This window comes from Hippichthys cyanospilos, chromosome 13 (assembly GCF_059441005.1).
Source record: "Hippichthys cyanospilos isolate Australia breed blue-spotted pipefish chromosome 13, RoL_Hcya_1.0, whole genome shotgun sequence".
NCBI lineage: Eukaryota > Metazoa > Chordata > Actinopteri > Syngnathiformes > Syngnathidae > Hippichthys > Hippichthys cyanospilos.
This window is the reverse complement of record NC_142381.1, coordinates 2552419-2576792: the sequence shown is the minus strand read 5'-3', so window position 1 is coordinate 2576792 and position 24374 is coordinate 2552419. Positions and strand designations below refer to the sequence as shown.

Here is a 24374-nt window from a genome sequence, read left to right as displayed (position 1 = left end):
CCTTTACAAAAACTCATGTTTTTTTTGCACACTGTCCACATATAAATTGCTTCAAAATTAGAGCATTCGGAGCATATCAACATTTCAAACGGGGTTAGAAAAATAATACATTCATAGCTGAAATTTACAGGTAAAAATTGAAGAATTGACATCGCAATTATTTTTCTGTCAGCCAAAAATAAAAACTCGCGGTTTACGCACTGTAAAAGGTGCGCCGGATTATACAGCAGATTGTCAGAACATTTTAAGCTTTTCGGTGTGCTTAAAACTATTTAAATATTTGTCTGCAGAGGAGCATTTGCATTACAATAACGCTCGCTAAAAACGTTGACTTTTCAGAGCTATTTTTAGAATCGCGATCTCGGTCTCCAAAGCAACGCCGTTTCTATCTAATAGCCCCGATGACTGTCTGAAGGATGCTAAATAGTGTACGTCGCACAAAAACAACTTTCAGACAAACGCATTGATCAGAAACGTTTCGGCGGGGAAGAACGCGCATGAATAGCTTCCGCTCACTCGGGCGGATGCTTTTCATTTTCTAGCCGCTCATCTTTTTAGTACCTGAAAGCCACCCGAGCTTCAGAGCTCTGAAAACATGAAAAGATTTTTTCATCAAGGGTTTCGCGTCCTTCAATTTTTAATCACGGCGGAAAATCTGCGACATTTTACAGAAATTCTACCGTATTTTCCGCACTATAAGGAGCACCGAAAGCCTTAATTTTTTTTAAAAAGCTGATGGTGCGCCTTATAATCAGGTGCGCCTTATTTATGGATCAATATTGATAAAAGTAAGCTTTACCTGTTTCTTTTGTGTGTTTACAGTTGAACAAGGTTGCTCATATTGACATTGTTATGCTATTGAGAGTTTTAGTTTTTATTTGAGTTATTATTGTTATTACTTTGAGTATTACTATATTGTGATTGAAAAAGTTTACAAATATGTCATTCATTGAGGGTGTGCCTTATAATACGGTGCTCCTTTTATATGGAAAAAGTTTTCAAATATGTCATAAATTGAGGGTGCGCCTTATAATCCGGTGCGCCTTATATATGGAAAATGTTTTCAAATGTCATTAATTGAGGGTGCGCCTTATAATCCCGTGCGCCTTATATATGGAAAACATTTTAAAATGTCATTAATTGAGGGTGCGCCTTATATTCCGGTGCGCCTTATATATGGAAAAGTTTTCAAATATGTCATTGATTTGGGGTGTGCCTTATAATCCCGTGCACCTTATATATGGAAAACATTTTAAAATGTCATTAATTGGGGGTGCGCCTTATAATTCGGTGCGGAAAATACGGTACTTGTGGGGTCTTTGTATCCAGTCAAACATCAATAGAGAGAGGAAAAAATTGGGAGGGGTGTGCGATTTCTTTTGCTGAATTTCCTGGCTGGAAGTGGGGATATTTCAAGACTTAGAGACTCAAAAAAAAAAAAAAAAAAAAAACTCCCAACAGTTGGGAGGAACCCGAGTAATTGGGCTGTGTGCGCTCACCGCCACTTTTTTTAAATCTCACACCCACTGGGTTTGAAGGATCTATATTTCAAAAAGCGTCTCATTTGCAAGGCCCCGCCCTCTCCTTTGCTCTGCTTTCTGCCCCCGAGGCCCTGCGAAATTGCTGTGCACTCTACTCAGCTCCAGACCAAAATTGCCACCTAAGTGTTTCCACTCGGCCGCCCCGTACAGTAGCGCTGCGTTCACTTGAGGGGGGGGGGGGGGGGGGGGGGGGGGGGGGGGGCGGAAAAGCAGCATGTTCTCCATAGAATTTGCTACATTTTTTTACCCCGGCCTAAAAATTCCAAGCTCGGCACGTTTGGAACGCCGTCGTAAATGAGCGATCGCAACGAGGCGCGGGTGCCCGAATCGGGACAAACAGACGCGTCTTTGTTTGCGGGCCGAGCGGATGCGAGCGAGGCATTCCGCCGCGAGACTCGGAAAAAAGCTCCCCTCTTCCTGCTCTGGTCTCCGAGGTGTCGAAAAGTTCCCAGAGCGCATTCCGAAGCGTGAGATGGACACAAGGAATAACAGTTGAGCAAGGGAAGAAGAATCCGGAGTTGCGCTACCCTAGGGGGAGCCAAAAAAAAAATAGTCGTCTCTGTCAGGAAAAGTCACTTCCGACTCATGCTTAATAGTATGCGTCAGACTCCCACAGACAACTTGCACTTCTTTTCCTCGCTGGGATTCTTATGGTCCAGAGTTTTATGCAAAACCCCAAACCGTCACCGTCCCAGAATAAGTCCACCAGATTTATTCAACTTTAAACGCGTTCAAACGGCATTAATATCGGTCCACAAATATTTCAAAAATATAATGAATCCAAAAAAACATGAATATTTGTCCACAGAAAAGTACTCAACATAAAGCGTCCTGTTTTGGTTTTCGGTAGCGATCTGTTCATAAAAATAAATCATTAACTTTATTATTGATAAATGTTTGTCCGCAAAAAATAATCAAGATAAAGTGGCAGGCCTGTTCTCACAAAGAAATATTTATAAACAAATATCCGCAAGAAAATATTCAACAGAAAGTGCCCTGTTTTGGGATTACAGTAAAAATACACAAAAATAAATCATTAACTCAATTATTTATAAATATTAGTCCCCCCCAAAAAATAATCAACACAAAATGTTTTCAGAAAGAAATAATTTTGAATCAATATTTCTCCACAGAAAAATATGCAACCTTAAGAGTCCTCTTTTGCGATTATAGTAGAGATGTGGTCACAAAAATAAATCATTAACCCGACAGGTAACGAGAGGTGGCACATGACAAGTTGGATCCAACCGTTTTATAACCTACTTAACATAAAATGTGTTTTATGAACATATATTTTCCTGAAACAATTCATTCAAAAAGTATTTTTCAAAGATTTCTGCATGTTTGTTTATTTCAAATCTCAAGTACCCCTTGAAGTTCCTTCAACTACCCCTAGGGGTGCTAGCACCCCCATTTGAGAACCACTGCCTTAACACACCCTTAAAAATTGGACCTTTTCACCCCTGTCGTAAACCACTGCAGAAACCGGGTTAGGGTATTTTGTTTGCGTCCGCAAGAAAGTCATTATTATTGTAGTCCGCTCAAAGCGGAAGACTGAATCCAGACAAAACAAAAAGCGCCGCTAAAAGCATCCGCAAAGAAAGAAGGCCGAGGCTATTGTCGGCTACGCGGAAATGCGCCGACGCACAAACTCAAAAGAAATGGAAAACGTTCGCTTCCGCCAAGGAATGACACACTCCCGCCACTGTGATCATTAGGTGGTCAACTATGTTCAACTTTGATATGTTGTCGCCATCTGGGTGAAATTTCAGCTCCCTGGTGTGTTCTTTCAATGCTTCGTCTTTGATTGAAATGCCCTAGTTGTAAAGATTGGACAAAATACCGCACAACTTAACTCCTCAAGTATTTCATGTTGATATTTGAACACACTGGAAACCGTGACCGAAAATGCCAAATTCGCCAAATTTTAATCCAAAACCTTCAAACTATCTGTGTAGCCAGGATTGGAAAATGAGAGTAAGGGTTATTTGTGTTACTTGGAAGGAAGGGGAATGCTTTTTGGATAGACCCCGAAAAACCGCTTTTGCCAATTGCGTCTTTGCCAGTATAGTGGAAGACGGAAAATCTTAATGCTTTTGGATCTGTGGCGCAAGGTCCACCTGTTACCGATAAAACCGAATAGCTTTGTGTTCAAATAAACGGGCCCAATTCAACAGACTGAAATTTGTCGTAAATAATCAACATTGCACCCCTATATCCCATTATTCCCCAAATATAAGACGCGCCCGTGTACAGGATGCACCCTTAGTTTTGGGGTCAAAGTCTGGTATTATTCTTGTGTTCCGAATATATCCGTATGTTATGTATTTGTAGCACCTTAAGTGTGTTGGAGATAACAACTTTGTGAGCAGTCAGTGAACGCCTCGCCAGTGTAACGTTGAATGCGCTCAAATCAGTTGCTTTTGCATTTCCTCTCGATGCAGCTTGAGTTCATTTTACAATAAATACCCGTCGTGCAACATTCCTGTTGCACCAAGGTTACGATGTATATTCCAAAAGCACTCTTAACTGAATCACTTGGAGACGTCAAAACTTTTACATGATGCTCTGCCTTTTAATAATATTCCTATATGTGAACAAGGATAGACTTGCACGGCTGTTCAGTCTGCTCGCTTCTTTTATTAACCACCTCAGCTAACACGAGCTGCTGATGTCTGACCTCCTGCTCGTCCCGTTACGGTAATCATACGGTAAAGAATACGGCGGATGTGAAAATGTGCATCTGTGCTTCAAAACTCGACTTATGTGGGCGACAGGTCAATCTTCCCAAATTGGTCTTATATTTGGGGAATTACGCTAAGTTATGTGTCGTTATAGCAGTCCATAACTCAAGGAAAATGTTTTGTTTTTGCCATGCAAGGAGGAATGTATATGTAAAAAACGATTGACTTTTTTTTTCAGGTTTAGACTAATCTGTAAGCTGTGTAAATTCTATAAAACATAGATAACAGTTGTTGAAATTTGATTTATCTTGCTTTTTTGCTTTAGTGTTACAAAAAATATATATATTGTTTTCGGTATAATTTTTTTTATTAAGAATAATATTAATAGTGGGCGTGGCGAGTGAGGGGTTGCAAAATGATTTCTCGTTCCTCTGTGGGCTTTGCAAAATCTGATGTAAATCAAGAACCCCAGCATACCGACAACATGCTTGTAATGGCGGAGCGCCCGGAAAGGCGTCCAAATTGCAGCAAGACAAAAGACAAGATGTCTCCTTTGTACCGCTTGTCACCCTATTGTTCGGCGTGACACAATAGACGGCAAATCCTCACCTTGGAAGCGCGTAGTACGACGCCAAGCGCATTTTCGCAATGCCCGGCTTCAGGCCGTAAACCAAACTCAAATATGCAAAACGGTGCCATAATGTGGGGTTATGACTGCAGTAATTCCGTTTCATTGTAAAAAAAAAAAAAACGAGCTGGGTGTCGGAAAGCTTTTGGGAAGGCAGAATGGCGTGTTGATTAACGGGATGGCCGCCGCTGGCCTGACGAGATAACGGCAGCCGGTGTCACAGGACATCAGGCAAGCGCCGCACCGCCGCCCCCTCCCATGTCTTTCTGGCCCATCTAGATGCCGGAGATACCTTTTCCCGCCGGCTTGGCAGCCAATCAAGTTTCAGATGGAAATGAGCAAGACTAACAAGTGTGACGCAAAGAGATTTCTTCTTACCTGTGAAGAGTTTAGTAATGGCCTTGTTCTGTCTCCTCGCAGAGCAGATGAGCAGAAGCCAGGGCGGCAGAAACTCGTGGTGGCTGGCGAGGAGCTCGGCGATGGTCCTCGGGGAACCCGGCGGAGACCTCTGCTCCGCCTCGCCCAGCTGGCCGCCCTCGTCCACCGAGTCCACCAGCAGGAAGAGAGCCTGCGGCGGCGGCTTGGCGCTCAGGAGGGGCAAGAGAACGCATCTGCCAAAGGACGGAGGGGAAACGTGTCGGTAGGTGAACGCGGCTTTACGAGATAAGAGGTGTTCAAACTCACTTTGCAACATGCAGCGCTTTGGCAGATAAACATTTGCAGAAAAAAGAAAACTAGGATTCAAGCTGTTCAGTGCCACCAACCAAACATAAAAATGAGAATTGCATTTTTTGCTGCACAATCAATCGCATTTTAATCGCGATATTGCCTCCCACGATTAATTAAGCTGATCCTCTGCGATATTGACATTTAAAAAGCCGGCTATACATGTCGTTCAACCACCAGGGGGAAGTGTTTCCCGGATATTTGCGTGACAAAAACCTCTGCTTTTCTCACCCTAATCTATTATTTACCAGTGTGAAATGGCATTGAGTTTCTCACCCGATTCCGAAATATACAGTGCTAGCTGTCGATTGAGACCCACAATTGGAATAAATTCGGTTTGAAATGACCGAAAATGACATTTTGACTGCTAATTGATTTTAATTAATTTGCATAAAAGTAAATAATGTGCTTGGTTCTAAGAAGGCTTCATTATTTTCATTGGTTTGCACTCTGCAAGCATTTAAGCATGTTGCCCGATGTGCCAAGTTTTTGCCATGTCTTGTGAATTTGTTTTATTATTTACTTTATTTATTTTAGTTTATCATGCAGCCCCGTATTATTTATTTTGAAAGGGGAAAGATGACTGTGACCGATTCCACCGGCGTTGAGCCGTGCGCAAGTTATGCTTGAGAAACCTTGTAAATATTTCTTCCCTCTAAATATCTCTACCTTTCACGATCTTTCACCATCAACTGCAACTAACTAAAGCACTGCGCGGCTTTGACGTGAAGGACAGAACTTCCCGAGTGGGCGTTAAATATGCATCCGCTCAGTCCACTGCACATTATTTCGTCTCACAGCGGCATTTATAATTCATCGGGCCTTTTTGTACCGACCTGTGAGCTAATGTCTTGAGGTGCTATTATTAATATGTAATATTATCCCGTACGCTTTGGAAGCAGACTGTGAATTGAAGTCGACCCGCGCGGCAATGTCACATCGAAGCAAACACGTCGTCCGATATTTGAAAGGGGACGCCACGTTACAAGCTGGCCGTTTAAACGTGAAGCATTCCAGCGACGGCAAGCCGCTAGCCAGACATGGAATCTGTAAGCTCCGTCGCTAATGTCGCACATGAACGCTAAGTGAACCGCGGCGGTCGACGGACGCATTCGAGCTCTGCCCAGTCTCGTTTGAGCTGCTCCGTTCCTGTGCGAGCGCCGCGGGCGTAAGACGGGCAAAATGTCATTTCCCGAGACTCCTGAAATTACTTCGAGCTCAACAGCCGGCGATAAAGGAGGTTCAGGTAGCTGACATTTTAATCAGGGCCCGCGTTAATTAAGCGTTTAAAAATAGAGTTGAACAAATCAATGAATCGATAGGAAAACAAGCCGTCTTTTAATAGAAGCCGGATAAAATCCGTCACCTCTCCCAAGGTTGCTTTCGGCACATTTTTGTTGCCGGTGTACGATGAAATTAGTCTCACGTAAAACAAACACAGATCGTTTGGAATGACTGATCTAGTATACGCGTAGCTGGGGTTCTTACAAATTAGATATAAATGTCCCCACTTGGCCCTATAGGTGCCTGGGTTTTTGTTTTTAGGTCTCAAAAACTCAAATTTCCTAAATTTTCCGGCTCCACATTTGCATACCGGAGTTTTACATCATCCCTCCACCGAACACCCCGCCAAAAACGCAGGCGCCGGTGACGTTAAGAGACGGAAGTCCTTTCTGATTGGACAGAATTTGGCGAAACTACTAGCGGTTTGGCATGCTTGGAAATGAAGGAAAGCGCACTGGATGGATTTTTTTGTATTTTTTTACACACTAAGAGAGGAGAATTATTCATACATACATCCATTTTCTCAAGCCCCTTCTCCTCACAAGGCTTGCAGGTGCCTATCCCAGCTGAATTTGGGTACACCCTGAACTGGTTGCCAGCCAATTGCAGGGCACACGGGGGTGAAAACCAATCCAGCGCCCAATCACACCAAAGGACAATTTAGCGTGTCCGATGCGTACGTGTAGACAAGGGCCTAAAAACAGTCCTGAAAGAAACATCTACCGCCCCGGGACACGTTTTTTGCAAATCTCCTCTAACACCCTTAAGACGATTTTCCCCGCTTCGTTGCGGTCTTCCTCGGCTAATCTCCCCCGATGGCCGCGGCCCGCCGAGAACCTGCGCTGCCATCTGGGAGCGTCGCCAAAAGGAATGTCCACGCTCGGGGATGACTGGGCGTGAATGGCCCTGTCTGCGTCGCCTCCCGAGACAATCAAATCCACAGTGACAGCAAGTGGGCCGGACAATGGGCCATTGTCCTGGCGCAATTCAGCTACTTTCGGCCTGTCAAAGAGTCAAAAGACAGGAGCGCCGCACAAAAGCAACTCGGCGGGATACAAGGGCCAAGCGGGCGCAACAAAAGCCACTTTCCCGAGCGCGCGCCTCCATCTCGGGTCCTCGGCATATGTCTGAGCCGATGCCGAGCGTCGTGCGGAAGACGTGGTGTGAAAAGCATTGAACGCATCCGCCATCTGTCATGTCGCGCTCGCTCACTCTCGCGGAAACGCCGATGCGGTTGAAAGATTAAGGCGGCGTCGAGCAACAAGGCAACTCGTTGGAAGGGGGATGCTCCGATGACGGTACGGGGACGACCCTGACCGGGCGCCAGATGGGAAAAAAATCACATGCAATCAAGGTCGTTGTCCGGGTTCTTGTAGTAGAGGAACCTCCTTGGTTTAGAACTGAGTAGTGCCGCTTGGATTTAAGTCTTAACACGTTGTAGGTCGTAAACTGAGGACCACCATCACTGGAGATTGGGCTTGGACAACGGTTGTCAAGATGAGTTGAGCTTGTGAGGAAAGGCGCGCGAAGACGTGTGGCCCTTGTCGTATTTTTCAAACTTTTGTGCGATTCGTCCTATGACATCCACTAGGCTTGACCTGATTTTGGTTCTTAACGCATCGTAGTCTTTACTTAGGCGCATTCTTCATTACAAGGACAGTCTACAATCACAGTTTTTTCTTCAGTTCTTGGAGGATTGCGTGTTGAGCCAGCTTGACAAAAACAAATCTACTAGTCTGGTATGTACATCATGACGTTTCAATGATTTTTTTTTTTTTTTGTACTCACTTATCCTCACATTTTTAAATTTTTAAACCTTGACGTTCTTGTAATACCCCCGTCAGCTCTCAGAATCGGATGGATATAGCTAACGCCACCCCACTGGGACCGTTTATCTTCTCACGTCTAACGTCTCACATCTACCGTTTTCTACGATTTAACGATCTTATAAGAATAATATCTGGGAGCTGGGAACAAAGCGTTCAGCGACGATTGGGTAATTGATTCAAGCGTTTATTTAGCACGGAGGGACTTTATGTAGTCAGGGAGATGCAGTAAAACAGCCGCTGACTCATACTTCACCTTATCTGGAGGGATTTGATCATTTCTCATATTCTTTCATTATTTTTTGCAGAGAACACCCTCGTTTGCTTGTTTCCTTTCCAATGTCTGCTGCGCTTTTTTGAATTGGACCTAGCATCCTCCAAGTCCTCTTGGTCTAGAAAATAAACACGCGGAGGTTTCATTTTCCATAATTGGGCCTAATTTTTACCAAAAAAAAGCCAAATTTAACGTCAATGTCTGGTGATCTGAGCTGAAGTCTCATGATGCCCTCAATTGCTCAGTCACGGGATCCACCACATAGAAAAGACCGCATTGTTTTTCTTTTATTTCGGTGGAGAAAACATCGAGGGCTGCATCTGGGATGGCGTCCGCTCCAAATTAGCTTCCCCCCCCCCAAACTGCCGAACTAGGTCAAACCACGCCAAAGTTGCGTCCCGTTACTCCCTCTGTTTATTTATCCGTCCGACTCATCGCGCCGCTAATGAATTTCCAGTGGTATACGCATGCTACTTTTTTAGCCCGCACGCATGCCTCGGATAACTACCGCGAATCCCCGAGGCTCTTCCCAGTCCAAGTGAGGTGCGCATTCCGCCAACGGAATCTGAAATTTCATCCCCGTATAACTCACCCCGCGTTTCCCCGCCGACACCGCGGCGTGTGGGGAATCTCCGCAAACCCCGCGCGCTCTTTCGGAGCGGCCGTTAAAGTCGAGTCAAGCCAAGTCCGGATTACCCTTCAAGCTTTAGTCCACGTCAATGACTTGATGAGGACCGAAGTCATCGGGGGGATTCGTTGGAATCGTAGCTGGCGTACGTGACTGAAAAAACTCGAGCTAACTTTTTCTTTCGCCCAAGTTTCTCGTTTACGTCCATGCAATCCGAGTAAGACCGAACTCTGCGTTTATGAGCTTTATTTATTATACACTCAGATAATATCTGCCAGTAATGAGACAGAGGCTAGCCACAGAGCGCTGAGTCATCATTGCACCCTTGCCGCTGCCGTTTCTCCTCTTCTGCTCCACTGGAGTTGATGCGTCACAAGGGGTGGGGGTGGGGGAGGGGGGGTTGTCGCTTGCTAAAACGCGGCCCTAATTTTCAGCAAATCTTCCGCTGCCGTGCACCGCATGAAAGGCACGGCCAGCGTTCCTCAAAGCTCCAAAAGTAGCGCCGCCCGGTCCGGGAGTCAACGCACCAACGGAAAAGAAACGGCCCCGCTTTAGCGTACTTGAAACCCAAACGTGCTCGGCTTTGAATTCTGTTTAGAATCTGCAATAAAACATGCGACATGGCCAATTTCCCCTCAATTGCCCAAGAGGAAACACGTTAGATGTTTTTTTTTTCCCTCCTTTCTGGCTTTTCGCCACTCGAAAGTCTCGCTCCCAGGAGTTGAAAATTTCCCTGTTGGGTTATATGTCATTTACAGACTACCGAGCCAGTTTCAATTGGCATAATATCAACGGCTCATTTGGAACAAATCCGCTTGGCGGTGTTTTATGTAGTTGCCAGAAATCCTAACTGCGCCATCTATTTCTCGCCCGGTAAAAAGGTATAAAACATTTGGTTCAATACTTAAAACTTGTGGCAGTTCATCACGGGGACTGCAGCAGAAGCTTGAATCCCGGCCCGGCCCAGCCGGATAAGGTCACACCTACTAAACTACACACTTTTGTGCCATCAGCGAAAAACAAAAGTGCTGGAATTCGTTTGGCCCACATGACCGCGTTAATTCCCGCCCCCCCCTCTCGTTTGAAGCCAGTTCTTTTGTCCTGAAGGAAAAGGCATGTTGTAGGTCGAGCGCCTGTTGGAAACCCGACCGACGAAAAGCAGTCAAAACACCGAAGCCGGCCCGCCAATTATGTTCTCATGTTTGATTATTGTGACGAGGTGAACGCGGATTCGGATTGTTTGGTTTGAGACGTGCCGCGCTGCCAAGATATGCAGGCGGACGTCCTTAGTGGAACCAGCACAGTATAAAAATCACGACATGACCCGGAATTCTCCAAATATAGGACGCACCCGCATTTTAAAGTCAAATTTTGGTATTTTTTATGTTACCTCGAATAAAACGCACCAACGATCTGGTGACTAAAAACTACAGCAAAACGGAATGAATCTCATGGTTGTAAAGTCTTCATTTTGTCTTGTGTTCACGTTCGTATGTTATATATTTGTTGCGGATTAAGTGTGTTTCAGATTTTCCACGTTGCCAGCGGTCAGTGAATGCAGCGCCGGCGTAACGTTGAATGCGCTCAAAAGCAGTTTTTTTTTTCGTTTCTTCGCAACGTGGCGCCAGTTGATTTTGCCATAAATACCTGAAGTTAGGCTTGGTCCCTGTCCCCGAATAATGGGAAACGCCACAGGCCATAGTGGTGTCGCGTAGCTGTGATCCGCCATTCTTGTTTACTATCATGGTTGTGACATACTCGTAAAAAAAAAAAAAAAAAAAAAAAAAAAGAAACTGAAAATTTTCCGGTCATTTAGATGTTCCAAATGGGTCACCATGCAAACAATGTACATAACAGCCTTTTTGTCCAAAATCGATTTTTGTTTTGGTTTTAATTTGAACGTTTGTTTTTGTGAACAACCCTCTCATCGCTCCTACATGCGATCAGTTCGTACACTACTTCAAAAAGGCGTCCGTCAACGGAAAGGTCTTGCGCCAACGCAACACTACAACAGCTGAACAAACGTCTGCACAACAGTGTAAATGCCTGTCAGACCCCTGATAGCAAATTGCAAAAATACTCCACAAAAGAGGGTGGCTTGAAAGCAGCAACATTAAAGACAATTTAGGAGAGTGGTCTCCAAAACGTGGGCCGGATCTGGACCACATTTTTGCCCGGAACAAAACTGGAGCCCTGGTTTACGGGCTCTTTTATTACCATTGACGGAAGTTGGTAAGAGTTTTACCTCAGGCTGATCTCTGTTGCGCAATATTGCAAAATTTGAAAAAGCAAGCACTGTACTTGTCACTGCAGAATAATTATTCGATCGATTATTTCATCGCATCAAAGTATGTCGCAAAACCATTTTTTCAACTAATTACTTTTTATTGGTATTATTTAGAGGGAAAAAATTTTTTTGAAACGGATTGAGTTACTGGTTTACAATAACTTATTCGAAATTGAAAAAAATCAATCGATCGCTTGTCGATTTATCGATTACTGCTCTAAACAGCGCAACGATTTCCATACAAACGCACGGCCGTTTTATTTGATTTAAACGTCAGATTTAGCTTTCTGTAACATTTTCGAGGCTAACGAAGGCCTTCGGGAGAGCCAAATTTAAGACTTTTTAAGGATGCCCCAGCTGAAATTTGACCCTCTGATTTTCTTTTATTTTTGTCGCATGGCGACCGCATTTTCTCCATCCTCACCACTCATGTTTTTTTTTTTTTAATTCCTCGAAATGACATAATTGTGACAACTCGTACATCTATTTTTTCCTGCGCCGTTTGACGGCGAGTGAGTCAGTGGCGCGTACCCCATTGCGCAAACCTGTTGGGCGAGCCATCAAACCGCCTGTTTTTTTTCGTTCCTGTATCGCCCGGCTCTAAAGGCATATCTAGAATACGACATTCCCAAGAGAAATGTGTCGCCGCTTTGCAAAAAGGGCAAGGAAAGCATTCAAATCCGCGCTCCAAATGCCTCAAGTCGGGACGCGCGGTGGGAAAAAGCAGCGGCGGGCTTGTACGCGCCGACGTCAAGCCGTGTCCGAACCGGTTTGGTTGCATTAACACGCGACTGGCGATTACTATCAACAAACCGACTTGTTTGCCTTTGACCGGGCCAAAGAATTTGGCGGGGGCCTCTCGCATGCACTCGCCGGCCCAAAATCACAGCTGGACGGGGGTTGGCGGAGGCTAAAGGCTCCCGAGAAGAAGAAGAAAAAAAAAAATCTGTTTAACAACACTCTTAACTAAATGCAACCTGTATAACGTTTTACCGAGTGGCCTTGGAAGTGCGCAGTCAAAACAAGCGCACCCCCTTGTGAATCGTTATCCCAAGGCCTGCCGCGCTGCAGTAACGATAAACCTTTACTCCCCGGCCATTATTTCTTTTTTTTTTTAATCCTTTGGTCAAAACACAATCGTAGCACTCTGAAACAGCCAATATGACACCGGGGAGAAGATACTAGATATCAGATACTTGTGCATGTTTGATTATGCCAATTTGTTCAAATCTGCACATTACAGTTTTTTCTGCACGATAAGGCACATTAAAAGGCACATTTTCAATGAATGATCGATTTTAAAACTGTTTTCATATTTAGAGCACAACACATTATACGGTGCATAGAATAGAAGCTGCAGTAGTGGATGGGGTTGTGTTATGCAGCCATTAAATGGAGCTTCGCTAAAATGAGTCAACAAAACAAGCGTAAATCAATCAAACTTTTCAATCAGATGTTAAGAATAATAATCTGAAGAATGGGGGGGCGGACCTTTTGATTACATGAAAAGCCGTTTAGATAAATGCCTATATGAATTTAAAGTAAAAAAAAAAAAATGTAATTATGATTTAATTATTTCACTTTTTTTAATCAAACTGCAACCCAAAACCAAGAGAGATACATTCATGAGAAAAATGCAGAGGTAAAAATTGAATGATTTACATGGCAATTAAGTTATTTATTTATTTATTTTTAGGTCCCCAAAAATGGAAACTGATTGCGAAGTTTTGTTCCGAATGAACGCTGACAATTGTAGACGGTTAAAACAGGACATGTGTACAACCAAAACAACGTCGCTACTTTAGCAAAGTGTACACTTTGAGCACCATTAATTTTTCCCGGTTAGGGTGTCAAATCGTAAGCCGCATACAGCACCAGTCAAACGTTTGGAAACACCGTCGTCACATACAAATGCAATCTAACACATTCAAAAGTAGAGTTTGATTAATTTGTCGTTTTAAGAATCGTAAATTTCGCTAATTTAGCTAAATCAGCGTAAAATCGTAAAATGGAGGTTCTATACATTGGCAGAATACTGGGTGGTAGTTTACAGTACAAGACGCGTAAATATAAATAAATAATTTATTACATTTAAATAATTTATCTAATAAGTAAATATTTTTTTGTTTGGATTTATTACTCTGATTAAAACCATACTTGATTTTTTTGGGGGGGATAAATTTCGAAGCTCATAATTATTGTAAAGTTGAATGAGAAAATTCCAAGATGCGCAAAGCAAATAAAGGGCCAATCAAGAAAATTTGAATTATATACAATGTTTTAATCACCAAATAAAGCCATCAATATTTTTACATAATGCCATTTATATATTAGCCTACAATTCAGGTTTACTGAGCTAAAGAGTGTTTGTAAACTTTTGACTGGTCTTGTACACAGCCACAAAAGATTGCTTGCGTTCTATTCTGACGGGACGTCGCCAACTACAGGCCTGGCATGCGTATTACAGCGTTTTCAAAGTGTTGTTTTAGTTTAGTCCTTGAGGCTTCTGTCGTGAAAAAAACGGCCCCCCACCAAGGCAAAAGCCAGTCGGCGTCCGGCTCGGCTTCAAACTATTTCAGCCCCTCGAGTAACCCGCTTTTTACCTGGTGGGGGGGGTCGCGGGTGAACTGAGGCCTCATGATTACGAGCAGATGACGAGTGCTTCTCTGGGAACCAGAGTATCAGGTGGGGGCGGGATTAAAAACAAAAAGGTGTGTTGACTCTGGTGAGCGTTTAAAAAAAATGCTTTACCTCGCCATGACCTACTTTTCCGCAACGTGTGTGTGCGAGAGAGATGTTCAGCTGGCGCAACAAGCGTCGGCAGATGGCTAGACGGGAAACGCGAGAGCTCAGAGTGCGCACAAACCGCCTGACCTATACGCTAACTCGTGTACTTATCCGCCCGGCAGAGCTATCGCTCGGGTTAGCCCGTAGCTCTGTTAGCCCGTAGCTCTGTTAGCGAATGACGCGCAAACATCGCAACGCTCCCACAAAAAGCTAGCCGGGCATGACATTCAGTGCGCCTGCAGAGGTGGAGGGGGGGGGGGGGGGGGACGGGGGAGGGGCGCGTCAGGGTCAGGGGGTGGCAGGGGGAAGGGTTTTCTTTGTAATTGTATGTTTGGAGGCAAAAGCAAATTTCCAGACTCACCTGGAAGCACCGGACAAGGGTTATATAAAGGTCAATGCTAAATGCTAAAAGCTAAATTTTTCTTTTTCCCACATAGCAAGGAAGAATGTAGTAAAATGACATAACTGAGCGACAAAGGTGGGCATTTGTTTACATTACTGTTGCCATCGCTTTTATCATTCACTCACTTAAGTCGCGTTGCCGCAGGTCAGTTGATTCATTTTAACAGAAAATCTTGGTTCAGGTCAAATAAATAAATAAAAAAACACGGATGTTAGCACAAATGCATTTTCGGGCTACATAAAATGGTGTAGCGGGCCGCATCTGGCTCCCGGGCTTCGAGTTTGCGCCGTATTTGTTCGTTAGCGTTTTGTGACATCCGTGAACACATAAAAAAACTGCAGTGAAACTGAATAATCTTTACTTAATAATTAACTCGTATGTGACTTATGACCAAAAAAGCTAGGCGTTCACTGACTGCTGACAATGTGGGAAATCTGAAACATACTTTATGCTCAACAACTTGTAATAATTTACGGGAATGAACGCAAGTAATTAAGACCTTTAGGAAGTTGAGACTGTTTTCTCAAACGTTCCCACTTTACGGATCGAATAAAGTTTTCCTCGTTTTCAGTACTTGTTCGCTTCAGCGCCTTACAATCGGGAAAAAAAACGGTAAACCCCAGCGACGATATGGGATTATCGCAACGGCATAGGAGCTCCCGCGTCGCGTCCGGCGTTACCTTTTGAAGGCCTCGGCGGGGTTCCTCTCGCACTCGCCGGGCCTGAGCGCCCCCCGCACGGCCGGGTCCCGCACCTTGTCCTCGTATCCCGGCAGCAGGCCGCCGCGGCAGATCTGCGCCACCAGGCCGCGGACGAAGCCGGCGACGCACAGCGTGTCCGAGTCGTCCGCCCGGCAGAAATGGAAGGCCAGGCCCTGCCGGTGCAGGCCCCGTTGGGCCCCCTGCGCCGACGTGGGCCACAGCAGCTCGGTGCACAGCGCCGTCTTCCCGCTGCCGGGCCCGCCGGCCAGCAACACCCCCCAGGAGTTGGCGCTTTTGGCCGCGCCTCCGCCGGGGGCCTGCTTACCGGGGGTCCCGCCGGCGTCGGCGCTCTTCTCCTGGAGGCAATGCTGGATCTTGTGGAAGACCCATTCCCGGCAGTAAAAGCGCTTCCCCTGCAGCAAACTGGCGTGGGCCATGGCGTTCTGCCGCTCGCAGCTAGTCCTCCCCCTCTTCATGCGGATCCCATCCTTCGCCCGCTCGCATCCTCACAGCGCCGCCCGCCCCATCCCGCCCATGGCCGTTCGGGGAAAAGCCGGTTGCGTTTAGGCGAGATGGGCCCAAACGGAAGGATCTGGGTCGGAACGATCAAACGAAGGGGATCAAAAAAAAACAAGGTTCTCCACCAACTTTTTCCAGCGTTTCCCCTCCGCGTGAACACAGCGCTCCTGGTTGTAATTCTGGCGGCGCTTTAGCATGGCGCTCCTGAGCGCGGCGGCCGACGGCCGACGGGCTCCGCACCGTTAGCCGTGCGAGCCGCTCTCGTTATTTCCACGGATTGGCCGCAGTGGCCACCGGGCCGAGCGTTTCCGTTACGTTGACGTGGGCCGGGCGGGCGCTTGCATTTTCGACGATGATGTCTGGGGAAAAAAAATAACACAAACGCGTGCTTCGTTAGCTCGGCGCAATGTTTTTGTTCTTTCAATAGGTGCGCAACTCAAGCTAGCTTTTTGGTTAGAAGTGACAAGCGCGGGGCAGCTAGCCACTCTTTAGCAGGCTAACGTGAGATGCTAACGTAGCGGTCATTCATTTGCCAAACTCACTGAAGATCCAAATAAGTTCAAAAGTGATGTCTTGCAAACAACTTAATTCGTTAACTATATATTTCATCGTGTACAATGAATACCTTTAAAAAGACATTTCGACTGAAAATGACATCACGCGTTCAAAGCTGGGTAACAACCAATCATGGCTCACCATTTTTTTCAAAGGTTCAGTCACATTTGCAAAACCTGCTCGATACTCTTTCTTGCTAGCGCTAGACGCTAACACAAATATGATGAATTGGACACACACATTCAAGGCTAGGCTCAATTTCGATTTTTTTTTTTTCAGCGTGAACGACACATACGATTATTTGTCAAATGCGACCCGGGCGCCTTAGGTACAATATGTGCGACTAAATCCGATACATATCCGATCTTTTGATAACAGCGTGAACGACACGTATCCGATTTTTTTTTTTTCCTTCGAATGCGACCCAGGCCGGGAGTGTTCGGTACTAAATCCGATACATATCCGATCTTTTAACATTCGACTTCAGTCTGAACTCGCACTTAACAAACTAGCGACAAATTTGGTGACGTCACGATTGAAAATATCGCGGCCCCGTTCGTCGTTGTTGTTCTTCGGTAAAAACGAACGTTAAGCCCCGCCTGCTGCCTCTGATGTCACGTGTCCTCCGCGTACGCGGCACAGTTTTACGCCGTTTACGCACGGGTCACATTTATTTTTACACCGCGAACCACCTCACGAAAAAATGGCGTTTGGTAACAAATTCGGAACTGAGCATTAAGCCCCGCACTTTCAAGCTAGCCTAATACGTCGGACGTATAAGTTAGCATCTTCAAGACTACTTTTTGATCCCAGCTTGTGCAGAAGACAAGACATGAGTTGAAACATGACTAAGCGTGAAGCTTGCTAGTGTCTTTAGCGGCCGCAGCCCACCTCCACCCTGTTCGCAACAAGCTGAGTTCTTGGCAAGCGCCCCTTTGCAGTTTGTCTCGTCCACGTCCACCGTGACCCCCCCTCCCCTACCCCCGCCCGCCCGCCCCCTTTCCTTCCTTCCTATGCGCCTTTAAATCCCAAACAGCTCACATCCGCACTGGGCTGCACAGTCCAAAATGGGGAAAACCTGTTTGTGTACTTAACCCGCACACATGTGCTTGTTCAAGGGATGAATTTGCCCCGCTGCTTTTTCAGAATAACAACAAGAAATGTTGCATTTCATTCTAGCAGAGTTCCAGCATGCTCAACCATTTTCGTTTTTATGTAAGAGAATATTTTGACTAGGCTACCTCCGTTGTTATGCTAACATGCTAAACGCTAGAACACATGTTCGATTGCCACAGGAAACGTGGAAGTTGTTTTGCGAATTTCAATGCCTTTGAATAATGGACGTAAGGTTTAAGTTTTGATTTTACAAGAAATTCAATTCAATTTTTGGATCAATTGGATGTCAAAAGAATGACTTGCGATGGATATATGCAGTACTTATTAGCAGCAAACGACGCGAACGGTCCCGTTCTGACTTGTTCTAAAATGCTAACAAGCTAAATTATACACAAATATACTTTTTTTGCCCCTATTTTTCATTTTAAAACCGGAACAACACTTGAAACAATAACTGCCATTTGTGTTGTGCTAAAAGGCTATACTTTCTAAAATGTCAAAATATTCTTTTTGCAACAATTTGAGGGCTTGAAATCAAATTTCCGATTTATTATTTTCATGGGCACTGTATTTGACTGAAAAATCCATCTTGTGTTAAAAATGACATTTTCCTTCAGGGGTCATTTTAAATGTTTAGCAAGGAAGGACTGTTTTTCTGTGCATTTGTAGACATACGGTTTTGAAAACTACTCTAATTTGGTTCTAACTTGTTCTATGATGCTAACATGCTAAATGATCTTGTACTTTATTTTGTCAAATCGGGTGCATTTTAAAATCTTTTAACAATAAATGGTGTTTGTTTAGGGAAAATAATTAAGATTTTTAAGATCCCATCGGCTCACGTTTATACTACAGAAATTTGGATTAAAAATAGTTACATATATCCACGAGTAACAAATTAGTAGCAACCATTCTAAGAAGTATTTTTCGTGAGAACGCGTAGGGATATTTTGATTTGGAGTCGCACGGCAGCGCAAACGCTCCTCCGGACCGTAGTCGGCCCACGTTCCTTATGTTGCCCACCCCCCCTTTTTAAAAGACGACTACAGAAGATGATTTGTTCAATGGGCAGAAGACTCAAGAAAACTAAAGTGGTTTTGTACGGCCACCATGGCCAAAGCTCGGCCATTCATAAGCGTTGTATTAAAGCTCCGTTTCTCACAATAACGCAAATAGCCGAAAAACGCACACATCGGCTGCAGATGTTCGATCCCCGTCGTGCGAACTTCAACAAAGCCAGATGTGAGGTTTTCCAGCCGCGTCCCTCCCTCCTCGTCGCCCGGCTGCTGCTCGAAGCCAGAAACGCTCGCTCACCTCCCGCCGACGTGTCTCCGCGTCGTCTTTTTGTCCTTAGTCAATGTCCATGTTGCAAGCCGCAAACTTCACCGTCGCCGCTCCGATCTCTTCATCCGCTCAGCCTTCGCGTCTTTCTTTCGATCGTCTCTCTCTCTCTCTCTTTCTTTTTTTGTTTCCACCCCTCGCTCTCTTTTCTTGTCGTCTGCGTCTCGGGTCGATGCGAGCTCCTCCTGCTGCCCGGCCGACTCACACACACACACACACGAGACGACTGTGACTCTCCGCCTCCCAAACACTCTTGTAACGCTTTCGGTCCGCCGCATGCAATACACACGCCGGCCGCGGTGCACTCTGGGAGGTGGAGTCTTTTCAGTTGGGCTCGCGCCGCTTCGCTCAATTTTACGTTATTTGATTGGCGAAATAGGCGAATATTCATACGTATTGTCACACTCCAAAAAGTAGTCTTGAAAATGCTAACTTTTATTACTGTTTTAATTTATTATTATAGTTGTGCTTTAGTATTGAAGCTTTTAGTGAGAGTTCCTTTGTATTATTCTCTGTATTATTATCATTAATAGTACTATTCTTATTCATTTATTTATTTTACTTCTGATTTTTGGGCACCTAAACACCTAAACATGCACGGAAAGTCATAACATGACCTCATATAAATATTATTGTTTATAATAATTATTTGTAGTCGATGCGCTGATGCTAGCTAGCTAGTAGCTCTACAGTATACCCCCCCTTTTTTTAATCGGAACAGCGTACCACAGCTATGAAAACAAAATGTTTTGCAAAAACCCCGAATGAGCCTAAAATGACCTCATATAATTATTATTATTCATAATAATTATTTGTAGCTAGAGTAGATGCGCTGATGCTAGCTAGCTAGTTGGCCTGAAGTATACCCCCCCCCCTTTTTTTTTAATCGTAACAGCGTACCACAGCTATGAAAACAAAATGTTTTGCAAAAACCCCAAATGAGCCCAAAATAATCAAATGATTTTTGCCGCGGGAAACTAGGACAGCATAGCAGCTTTAAAAATGCATGCATTCTCATTTTTTCATTCAATGGCGTTGTCCTGCGGTGCTCATGTAAATACATTCTCCCATCCTTCAGCGGTCGGGGGTTGAATTTTAACACATTTTCTCTTGCCAATTCGTAGCGCGCTCAGCAAATGGCGGCTTCTCCACCAGCTACCCCGCCGCTCATCTGTCAGCACTAGCCGACTTACGGGCGCGTTCCTCCCAACGGGAACGCCGCACAGACGCATATTGCTGCTTATTCCCACTTTTTCACACTGTGCGCCGCGTGCGTAGACAATCTGCCCAATTCGCTGCAAATTTGTCTTTGTCGAAAGAACGCCGTGGTAGCCACAGTCGCGCGATGAGCAGCGTTTAGAACTTTCTTTCAGATCCACTGAGATGGGTGCACATGATATTGTATTTTGGGACTTTACATATATATTTGATAAGTGTTAGGATGAAAAAAACTAAAAACAAGAACATAGATAAAAATACAGAGCTATCATCTTTTTTTTTTTTAGTTCTGCCACAAAATTGTCACTAATGACAATGCGCATCTATCTAAAATTGAACAAAACCAAGGCATACAGTGCTTTACACAGTAGTCGCTTTAGAACAATTTACCAATGTTTTTTTAAGATATTTTTAAGAGTAGACATCTAGTGACTTAAAAAAATGGTTTGTTTTTTTCAAATTTGGTGAAAGTCGTGTCTAAAAATGGATGATAATAATCAGCTAATTAAAATCTGTAGTAATTATTTTTACCTAAAATAATTGATTACTTCAGTACGATAGTACCTAAAGTAAAGCTAAAGCTAAAGTAAGCTAATTATTACATTACTTCAATACTCAAATAACTAATTACTTCAGTACTTAATTACAAAAAGTAAACTATTACATGCTACCAAGCAAAATACTTGGGAAAAAAAATGAATATCTGCAGACTTAAAAAAAAACCCCAAAAAAACGTAAAAACACGTCTTTGGGATTGAATGAAGCTGATTCAGCAGCCATACGTGAAACCTATTGTTTTAAAATTAGTGATAACGCACTGAGCTGCCATCTTATCGTCACTGGAAGGGGACTTTTCGGAGGGGAATTCTCACAAGCGAGGAACTCCGCACACTCACGGATTCTTGTGGCGCAACCGCCGGTGTCTTGTGATTACCAAAAAAAAAAAACGAGCGCCCGCCGGCCCGTGGCGGTGCAGTTCCATGATTACCAATTATGCTCATGCTCCGTTGGAGTGCGACGGGTGGTGCGCCTTTTATCAGCCGGCGTCCTCATTGTTTATTATTACTCCATTATCATTGAGGCTGGTGGAATATTGATTTTTTTTTTTTGTCATTGCGAAGAAGTCATTCTACAATGGGACAAGGATTTCTTTGGGAGACTTGGAAGACAACAGATGGAATATTTACTTTCATATTTCATAACAGCATGTCGGGGACAGTATTGTAACGAAAATATAATTACCGTATTTTCCACACTATAAGGCGCACCTAATAGCCTTAATTTTTTTTAAAAAGCTGATGGTGCGCCTTATAATCAGGTGCGCCTTATGTATGGATCGATGTTGAGATTCATAGATGGGGAATCAAGTGATAAAGTAAACCTGACCTGTTTCTTTTGTGTGTTTACAGTCGAACAAGGTTGCTCATATTGACATTGAGTTATTATGCTATTGAGAGTTTAAAGTTAATATTTGAGTTATTATTGTTATTACTTTGAGAATTACTATATTGTTGTTGAAAAAAATGTTTAAATGTCATTCATTGTGCGCCTTATATTTGGAAATGGTTTGAAAATGTCATTTATTGAGGGTGCGCCTTACAATCCTGCGCGCCTTATATATGGAAAACATTTTAAAATATGTCATTAATTGAGGGTGGGATTTATAATCCGGTGCGCCTTATATATGGAAAAAGTTTTAAAATGTCGTTAATTGAGGGTGCGCCTTATATATGGAAAACATTTTAAAATATGTCGTTAATTGAGGGTGCGATTTATAATCCGGTGCGCCTTTTATATGGAAAAAGTTTTTTGATGTATTTAATTGAGGGTGCGCCTTATAATCCAGTGCGCCTTATAGTGCGGAAAATGCGGGACTTATATCTAAAAATATGTCAAACTCTTTATTACGGGCAGTTTTCCAAAGGCCGTTGATATCCTTTTCCTTTTGTTATCGTCAAATGAAGTGGCTTCTTTGCATTTTGGGTCCACGTTGCTGAGTCGTGACACGTGCGGCAGATGATCCACGGTCCGGTACCGGGCCACGGACCGCTGTTTTAGAGCCATTGAAGAAGAAGTTTTCTTTTATGAGCCGTATCGCCAAGTTTCACATGACTGCTCTTCATTTTAACCTGAAATGATTTGAGTGTTTGAAATGTTAGGTTTTATGTTCCTAAAACACACGCACACACTCGCTCGTCTGCTCATAACAAAATGGGGAACATTTATTAATATGAATATGAGGTACTGCGCGGGATTTGAATGCGGCAAACGTGATACCAGGCAACGACTTGGAAGAAATTGGAGACGTTTTCATTGGATTTTGGACGCTTTTATGACTTGTTGACAAATGGCACTGCCGCAGAAACTGTCTTCCCGTTCGTCAAACTTTTGTACACCCTCTTATTTTTCTTGATGGATTTTTTTTTCCCCCGCCCGCCTAATTGATGAATGGATTATTTCCGAATGGTTGTCAGCGCTTGACGGCGGATGAAATGAAACGGGGCTGCAAACAAATCAAAAGTCTTCACATCCTGCATGTTTGTCATCAGCCGTGTAACTTTTTTTTTTGTTTGTTTGATGATGTTGTTTGGATTTCCAAAACTTTAGATGCGCATACAACGAAAGTCGAAACGCCCACTGTGTGTGTGTGTGTGTGTGTGTGTATATATATATATATATATATATATATATATATATGTGCGTGTTTGGTGCATGTGTGCTCGTTTCCAGTCGTAACGACTCCAGGGAGCTTCTCGCAGATATTTTTGGAGGATGAACAACAAGGTTAGCGCGCAAACATGTATCCGCAGATCGAACGGCAAAGTCAGATCAGTTTCAAGTATTTAGTCTGAACAAGTTGCGAACTTGTGACATCGTAGCCCGGAAGGTGTCGTTTGTTGCTCAGCTGCAGGCTTGTCGAAAGCCAGCAGACTGGAACTAACAACAACTCTGAAATATTTATGTCCCAAGAGGTAATGTTTGCGCGTGCACAGGTTACAAAAGTACTTACATTCATTTACTTCTTTTTTTTCCTTTCCTTTTTTTCCATTCACATGAAAATCTTACAGTCATTACTTTAGTTATTATTATTGTTACTATGCACAAATGTTTATTATTTATTTACAAATGATTCTGCACACATAAAATTGAATTCAGGGGGAAAATATGAAATGACTTCTTTTCGGAAAACTAGGACAAAATTACATTGTAAAGGAATATCAGATAATCCTGCAAGTTTAAAGCAGAAAATTGCAAATATTCATTCCAAAATTACAATTAAAAATATATTTTTGCAAATTCAAAACCATTCATTCAAATTCCCAATTCTTTTTTCTTCTAACATTAAAAAAAAAAATACAGCAAATAAATACCCAGCTATTTTCAGATACTTCTTTCCATTCATTCATGCAATGCCAAAGACATCATTAAACGTCATTCAAGAGGCCCCGGTACTAATTTTAGAGGGGTCTAAAAATAACTGGAGATAACTCATAAAATGCAGCTATTTTCGAATGAAAGAAAAAAAGGAAGGAAAGAACGCACCTTCGATAAAGTCTGAGACTCCTTTAAAAGACATAAAAATACGTTTTTGGGCTTGAATGAGTGGTACAAATTTAAGGAAGGAGTAAAAATATCTGGAGATAGCTGTAAAGTCATATAAATACGTCTTTTGGACTTAATGACCATCTAGCCTTAGCTCTTTTCACGTCGGGAATAAAAAACTCTAAATTAGCACCAGGGTATGTAAAAACGTGTAAAAACATCTTTGGTTTTGAAAGGGTTAAGGCAAATGTGTATTGCGGTATTTGTCGGTAACATTTGCGTAGCCGCAAGCAAGATTGCTTCCTGTCGTTTG

At 43.6% G+C, this 24374-nt stretch overlaps 1 protein-coding gene across 1 annotated transcript in view; it reads right to left on the bottom strand.

Moving 5' to 3' along the window:
- The window catches only part of ankrd50 (ankyrin repeat domain 50), a 31353-nt gene extending 11820 nt beyond the window's left edge, over positions 1-19533 (bottom strand). The window contains exons 1-3 of the mRNA XM_088431886.1: positions 19274-19533; positions 15749-16647; positions 5232-5464 (exon numbers count right to left, since the gene is read on the bottom strand). Coding sequence (XP_088288012.1) covers positions 5232-5464; positions 15749-16245 — 730 coding nt within the window. The 5' untranslated portion in view covers positions 16246-16647; positions 19274-19533. The remainder of the gene's footprint in view (positions 1-5231; positions 5465-15748; positions 16648-19273) is intronic.
- Between the last annotated feature and the right edge of the window lie 4841 nt (positions 19534-24374).